A 6,954-nucleotide genomic window follows, 5' to 3' on the forward strand; every position below is an offset into this window, starting at 1 on the left:
CCCTTAATGTCTAAACGCGAATGGGGGCAGAGGAAGCCACGCCCCGATGCCTCACCCCTCCCCCAATTCTTGTCCTACATATGTGTGTTGTGGGAATGTTATAAATGAAACTAAGACGTATAATAAAATTGGGGCCAAGGACGTCACAAGACATCGCCCCCAGCCGGGGGGGCAATGTCATAAATATTCAGTTTCAAAGAAATATGTAGGAACGTCGCCTGTATTTGAAATATGCAACACTTTGACAAAAGAAATGTGTGCAAATTAATATTTTAAATTAAGTCATGGTTTTAAGGTGTAGTTTATTGGCATATTTAGTCCAAACTTTTAAGGTTAAATGTTTAAAACCAATTCTCACTAAACCTTGGATTTTGTTTCTGGTGAATTAGGCGTCTGCAACCTTTAGAATCCAAGGAGCCATTTTTCCCTCCGTTAAACTAAATAAAATCCACATAGAACAGCAACTCCTACATGAGCTTTTCAAACAACACAACTTTTATTTTTTGATAAATACCCACTGTAAAAAAAAATTCAGGTTTTGATGTAAAGAAAAAGAAAAACAAAGGATGGATACAAAAATACGTTTATATTTTCAAATGTTACAAAAAGGAAATGCATATCATTTCCAACTCAGTAACAAGAAAAAGAAAGATCTTTAAAATCAATCACCAGAACATTCTGTTGTAGAAATTCATGAAAAATAACCCGCTAAAACCTGCTGTTGTTATGGAGCCGATATTTAAAAACATTTGCTGGATCTTGATCATTTTTAGCTAAAAGTTAAAGAGCTAAAGAGTTATTGTGGAGGGTCCAAAGAACCACATGCAGGTTGCAGACCACTGATTAGGGACAGAACAGAGAATGGAGAAGGTGAAGAATGAAACATGCAGTCCATGACTTCATCATGATTGCTGATGTTTCACATCTGCACAATGGGGTCGTCTACCATCTCCTCAGGTGTGACGAAGCTGTTGCTGAACAGAAGATGCTGAATGCTCTTTATTTCATATTTTACAGATTATTACTGCATCCAAGGACAGATCAAAGCATACATAAGTACAAAAATAGCTGTTTTTATATAAGAAAGGTTCTGGATACAAACTCAGTAGCAAACAGGAGCATCACAGAAAACATCTCGCAGTTTTACCACAAAATCACTCTGAGTTAAATGCAAAAAACTTAGATAATGAGACATCCGGTTACATCCAGAGGTGCAGGTTAACTTTGTTAACCCTTCATCGCAATGGACATTCCCCCCATGCCGTCGTGACGTTTGACCTGATGGATCATGAGGAAGGAGATGAGCAGGCCCATCAGCTGGAAGGACAGGTAGACACACAGGTGGTGAGTGAAGGAGACGACTTTAGGCGACAACAAGGAACATCGTTAGATACTATCTACAAGATGTGGTCATAACCCATTAGGTGAACGCCTGGATAGGCTTTACATAGGCTGGCACGTTCCTATTAAGCAAAGTGCCTCTTTTGGTATATTAATTAACATATACACATACCAGGCATAGCATTATGACCACTTGCTAATTTCTCTACCCGCTTTTTTTTTTGGCAGAATATTGGTGGGACTCACTGCAGTGATAGCGAATCCAAAAAGGATGCCGATGGCAATCTTGAAGAAAAGGTCAATAAAACCAAAGATGGTACTGCTGCAGGTCTGAAATAAAACAAGCGTTATAAAACCTAAACATAACCAGAAAATGAAGGCAAATGTGTTGATACTCTAATTCAATACCTTGTCATAGATTTGATTTGGTCCAGTGGATCCCTGTAAGAAAACAAGAGCACAAGGTTCTAATAGTGATGTTCTGAGAGTCACAGATAAAGCAGCTGTTGGGTTTAAAAAACAGAAGAAGAGCTGCACAGAATCCAAGAATGAGAAAAAAACAGAGATTTAGGTTTGCTCATGAAATCTAACAATGGCATAAAAAGCTGAAAAGCTGTTCAGTTAGCCAAGATTAGAGAAACCTGAAGTCTGAAGACATGCGGTTCTGGTCCAATGTTTCCATCGACTCATCTTAGACACGAAAATCATATTAATTTAACTGTTTTGATCATTATTTGATCTGTTTTTTTCTCCAGGGTACAACAGCTACAGAGATTAAAAACTTGACAGAATGCACTAATTTGAATTTATTTGGTATTTTGTTGACTTCATAACAGCTCAGAATAACAAACACAGACCCAATTACTCCTGATCAAATGTCGCCTATGGCAGCTTGCTTCTCAAAAGCCCAGAATTAAAAATGAGATTCATGCCTAAGATGACTGGATGGAATTAACTGTCCAGAACTGAACATCCTTTTGAATATCCGGTCACCAAATGGCTCTGTGTGTCGATATAATCAAGACTTTTTATGCTCAACGTACCACGGGCCTGGCTTTACACGTAGGCCTTCCAAAAGGTCCGTCTGTATAAGTGCATGCGCAGCTTTGGGGTATTTCTGTGCCCCAGTCATCAGTACTACTCACTCCACAGCACTGAAACTGCAATCACAGACTGATATTAGGAAACTCTGTAGAAAACAAACAGGCACGATGTGCCACAAAATAAATACGTCCTGTAAATGTGCTCCTAACAGTTCATTGTTCAAGTCTTACAAGTTGTTGAAAGCCCTCAAGCACGGGCTTTAAGTCTTCGTTATTCATGAAGACGTCAGCAATTTCTTTGGCGTTTTGTTCAAACTGGTTTTTCACCTAAAAGGTAAAAAAAAAAAAAAGCCCTATTAGCAAAAAGTAACCAGACTGTTGCATGTATGCACAGCATCACCACACATTTCAGCAGATTACCGTGTTTCTTGAAACAGCCGTAACTGTTCCAAAGATCAGCATGATGATCATTCCAACCCCCATGAAACCTGCAAACTGCACCAGAAACAAGTTCAGGTCATGTTTTGCTCATTTCCTTTCCCTGCAGCACTTTGACTCTCTTACGTACGATTTTGAGGAAAAGGCTATTCTCGGAGCAGGCAGCATAGATTCCCAGAGAGGAGATGCCAAAGATCCCGATGGTAATCACCCAGAGCCAGCCCACTCCCGGACCTCCAAAGGCTGACATCTGATTGGACACAAATAAAGAGTTACAGCAAAGATGCACAAATGCCCTTTCCACCCACACATAGGAGCCCATTCTGGTTCTAGAACGTGTTTTCAGACCATCTTTCTACTGAAAAAAGAGGCGCTACAGTGCGAGACGTTGTTCAACTCGGGCGCTGCAGGATAGTTTCCACACGTAGAATGTTTTCTACTTGTGATTATGTACAGAATGATGAACTTTCTATTGTTTAGAAATTGTCTGATAACTGAAAGCAACTGACAGCAAGTAGGCTTGATCCAAAGCTGCACGGTTTATGTGTCCGATATGTAGTCGGACACCGTGATGTTGTTGTAAATGAAGTCCAGGTACAGACAGGAAGGGCTGAGGCTGATGCTGCTTTCAGACCGGATGCCATTTGAGCGTCAAACCGGCGTCCGACGCCTCAACTTGGACCTTGGAGCAAAGCGTGGACGCCTGACTCGTGTTGGAAGGAGCCAACCTGTTCTTTTTCTCAAATGTGGGGAAATATTTACGTGGTAAAAGATTTGATAACTTGCTTCCTTGGCAAACTTCTTCGGGGCAAGGTCCTTTCCATTACTGTCTATAGCGATAGCTCAACTGATCATAGATACCAGGCTGGGCTCAAACAGCGACAATCAGTTTGTCCTTCATTGTCGATTTCCCAGGTTTTCTTCTTCCTTCCATCTCATCTGGAGATGCACCACTATGTCACTTTGCAGAGTTTGTCTGATTGGTTGACACTCTCAGTCCACCTGCAAAAGTTCAGATTTTCCCATTCCAGCGTCTGCCGCATTGGACGTTCAGATGCTTGAAATCTTAAAACATGGCGCCCCCAAGGGGTGAAAAGCGCTACAGGATCTCATGATGCTCCTGGACGCACATCCACCATAGACTTTGAATGAAACCAGTGGCCTCTGATGCTCAAATTGCATTTGATTTTAACACAGCATGAAGAGAGTGTTTTCAAGTAAAAGTTATTTGTTGTCCTTTTTACACAAACCTTGTATTGCACCCAATTGTAACTCAAAACAAAGGTTTTATTGGCAAATCTTTTCATTTACCATCTGCTTCTGTGTTGCAGTAACTAGTATTAACTGTGGAGCTCTTTGGTGCCCCCTGTATTTTGGGGAATACATGACAACCATCCTCGCAGGCTATAGAGAACAACTTGTTGCTTTTGGGCTGTGTGAGGAGTACCCAGAGAGAACCCACGCATGCACAGGGAGAACATGCAAACTCCAGATAGACAGAATTCAGATTGGGGTTCACACCCAGGACCTTTTTGCTTCAAGGACACAGGGCTGCTTAGCCAACCCTTTAAGCAAATTCTGTCAAATCATCCAGACAGGTTTTTGTTTTTATCTAAGGAACTCAGCAAATTTTCAATTTCATAGAAGCAGTAAGGATGTGTGTATTACTTTCAGATGACTGTACACAAATTAATGCAATGATGTTTTTATTGTTTACCTGAATTGCGGCAGAGGTGGCCTGTACTGCCACATATATCATCACACATCCCAGGATCTGGGGGCAGAGAGGAAAAACAGAATCAAACAAACGAAGTTAACACTGCTTCATTTCAAATTCACAAAACTGCGCCCAAAAGCTGCTTAATTTAATGACAATTTTATCACAGAAAGGACTAAAAAAAGGAAATATAAATGTTTCTATGTGATAGTTTTCTTTTGATGTGAGATTCGCATGAATAAATAATAAATATCAATGAAGTATTTCTCATTTCAAAATATTTGTTTTACTAAAAATTGTAACAATATAGTGCATTTTTTAAAGTGTGGTAGTGGAGCGTAGTAACATGTTCTATGATTTTAGCTGCAGGACGCCAGAGGGAGCCAGAGAGCAACACTGGAGTCCGGTCTGATGTGACGCGGCTGCAGAAAAAAGCTGCAAAGGCAACATGCCAAAAAAAAAAAAAAAAAAGAGGGAAACCGTTTTAAAAATGCTCTGGATAATATAATCTGAAAGTATGGGTAAAAAGTGTCCATGCAGAGAGAATCTTATTTGATTAATTTTTATTGTTTGGTGTTAATTCTAGTTTTATACTGAAACTGATAAAAACTCAGTTTCCGTTATTCATTGTCCACTTTGTCGAACGTTTTAACTTAATGAGCGATAATAGTCAACCTGATCAAATAGAAATGCATATTTGACAATTAAAAATAAATAACAAGAAACTTTCTAAATTAAGCCTTGGTGAACCAACTTTTTAAACATTTCTCAAATTTATTTACACTTGTTTTCTCTCTCTCTCTGTTTCTGTTTTACCTGCGCGGGAAGTAAAAGAACATGATGTGCTCAGTGAAAAGAAACGAAATCTCATTAAGGGGGGAGAAAACTGCAGGAGGGGTGGATGGGAACAGGACCCACCCACAGCCACAGCCTGTTACTGGAAGTCATTGTTTACAGAACATTTAAGCAAAATGACCCACCTGAAACAAATGGATTCTGTTCTGTCTCACTTAATTCACACTTGGTAACTTTTATTTAGTATGAACTAAAATGTATATGAAGGAAATGTATTTATATATATGAAAAAAAGATTTTTTAAGAACAGTATGTACATTTTACATTCCTTTTTTTGTTCAATATAACACAGCAAAAGTTAATAAACACATCTACAATTATTGTTAATTAGCATGTTTTATCACAAGCTTAGAAATGTGTATTAATCATTGTTTCTTTTTTTTTTAGACAGCAATAATTAGTTTTAAAAGATTTACTTACCACAAACAGGACGTTGAAGAAGACGAAAAGGCACTTGAGGCATCCGTTAATTTTTCCCATCTTGTCTCTTATCTGTGATCCTGAGGATGAGAAGCAGAGAAGAAGAAGAAGAAGAAGAGTGCAGGGATGTAGTGTGTGTGTGATGTGAAAACCACTGGCAAAGAGTGATGGTGGTTGGGTGGAGTCACAGAGCTGCAGCCAATCAGCACAACCTGATGTTAACATATTACAAACAACTTGTCACAGCTAGAGGAAATAAAACAGGAGGGTGTAGATTTTTTTTATCACTTGAGGAATTTGGTTCAACTGTTTAAAATGAAACGAAAATGAAAGACAACGTATGATTAGTTTGCAAAGCCCTGAAATATCAAAGAAATGCAAGTAGGCCATAGAAATAAGACAAAAAATTGAAAAGGTTCAGATTAAAGGGGAAAAAAGGGAAAAAAAGAGAAAAAAAGAAAAGAAGAAGAAGAAAAAAAGGTTCAGATTAAACTGGTTATGTTTACTTGTTTTGTTTTCACTTAACCTGACTTAATCAATCCAATCCACTTTATTTATATAGCACATTTAACAACAGAAAAAGTTTCCAATGTGCTGTACATAACAAATAAATAAATAAATAAATAAATAAATATCTAAAATAAATAAACTAAAAGGACACAGAGGACCACACAACTACGCGGTGTTAAAAGCCAAAGAATAATAGTGGGTCTTAAGATGAGACTTAAAACACTCCACCGTAGAGGCAGTTCGTACATGGAGGGGCAAAGCATTCCAAAGTCTGGGGCCAACTACAGAAAAGGCTCTGTCCCCTCTGGTTTTAAGCCTCGTCTTAGGCACTTTTAGCTAGAGATGGCCCTCAGACCTCAGAGCACGTGCCGGAGAATAAATCTGGAGGAGGTCAGTAATGTATTGAAGAGCCATCCCATTCAGGGCTCTAAACACAAACAATAAAATCTTTAAATCAATTCTAAAACGAACAGGGAGCCAGTGCAAAGATGCAAGAATTGGTGTAATATGTTGATATTTTCTGGTCCCAGTTAAAAGACGAGCCGCTGCATTTTGGACTAACTGCAAACGGGAGAGAGCTCGTTGGCTAATGCCTGAATAAAGTGCATTGCAGTAGTCCAGACGGCTAAA

At 39.0% G+C, this 6,954-nt stretch overlaps 1 protein-coding gene across 1 annotated transcript; it reads right to left on the bottom strand.

The window, feature by feature from the left end:
• Window positions 1–285: 285 nt before the first annotated feature.
• On the bottom strand, window positions 286–5,954 carry LOC105918709 (tetraspanin-8). Its single transcript, XM_036149205.1, has 9 exons — window positions 5,815–5,954; window positions 4,540–4,596; window positions 2,953–3,072; window positions 2,805–2,879; window positions 2,616–2,711; window positions 2,385–2,501; window positions 1,750–1,782; window positions 1,588–1,671; window positions 286–1,317 (listed from the first exon to the last, which is right to left on the bottom strand). Exons 1-9 carry the CDS (start codon window positions 5,872–5,874, stop codon window positions 1,228–1,230), a joined length of 732 nt encoding a protein of 243 aa, XP_036005098.1. The 5' UTR covers window positions 5,875–5,954; the 3' UTR covers window positions 286–1,227.
• Window positions 5,955–6,954: the final 1,000 nt, after the last annotated feature.

Source organism: Fundulus heteroclitus, chromosome 17, assembly GCF_011125445.2.
Source record: "Fundulus heteroclitus isolate FHET01 chromosome 17, MU-UCD_Fhet_4.1, whole genome shotgun sequence".
Lineage (NCBI taxonomy): Eukaryota > Metazoa > Chordata > Actinopteri > Cyprinodontiformes > Fundulidae > Fundulus > Fundulus heteroclitus.

Excerpts from the sequence above, each read along its gene's own strand:
- LOC105918709 (XM_036149205.1), bottom strand. The coding sequence starts at position 5,874 with ATGGGAAAAATTAACGGATGCCTCAAGTGCCTTTTCGTCTTCTTCAAC. Across the intron at positions 4,597-5,814 it reads TCTTCAACGTCCTGTTTGTG|ATCCTGGGATGTGTGATGAT; the intron begins GTAAGTAAATCT and ends CTCTGCCCCCAG. Across the intron at positions 2,880-2,952 it reads ATAGCCTTTTCCTCAAAATC|TTTGCAGGTTTCATGGGGGT; the intron begins GTACGTAAGAGA and ends TTTCTGGTGCAG.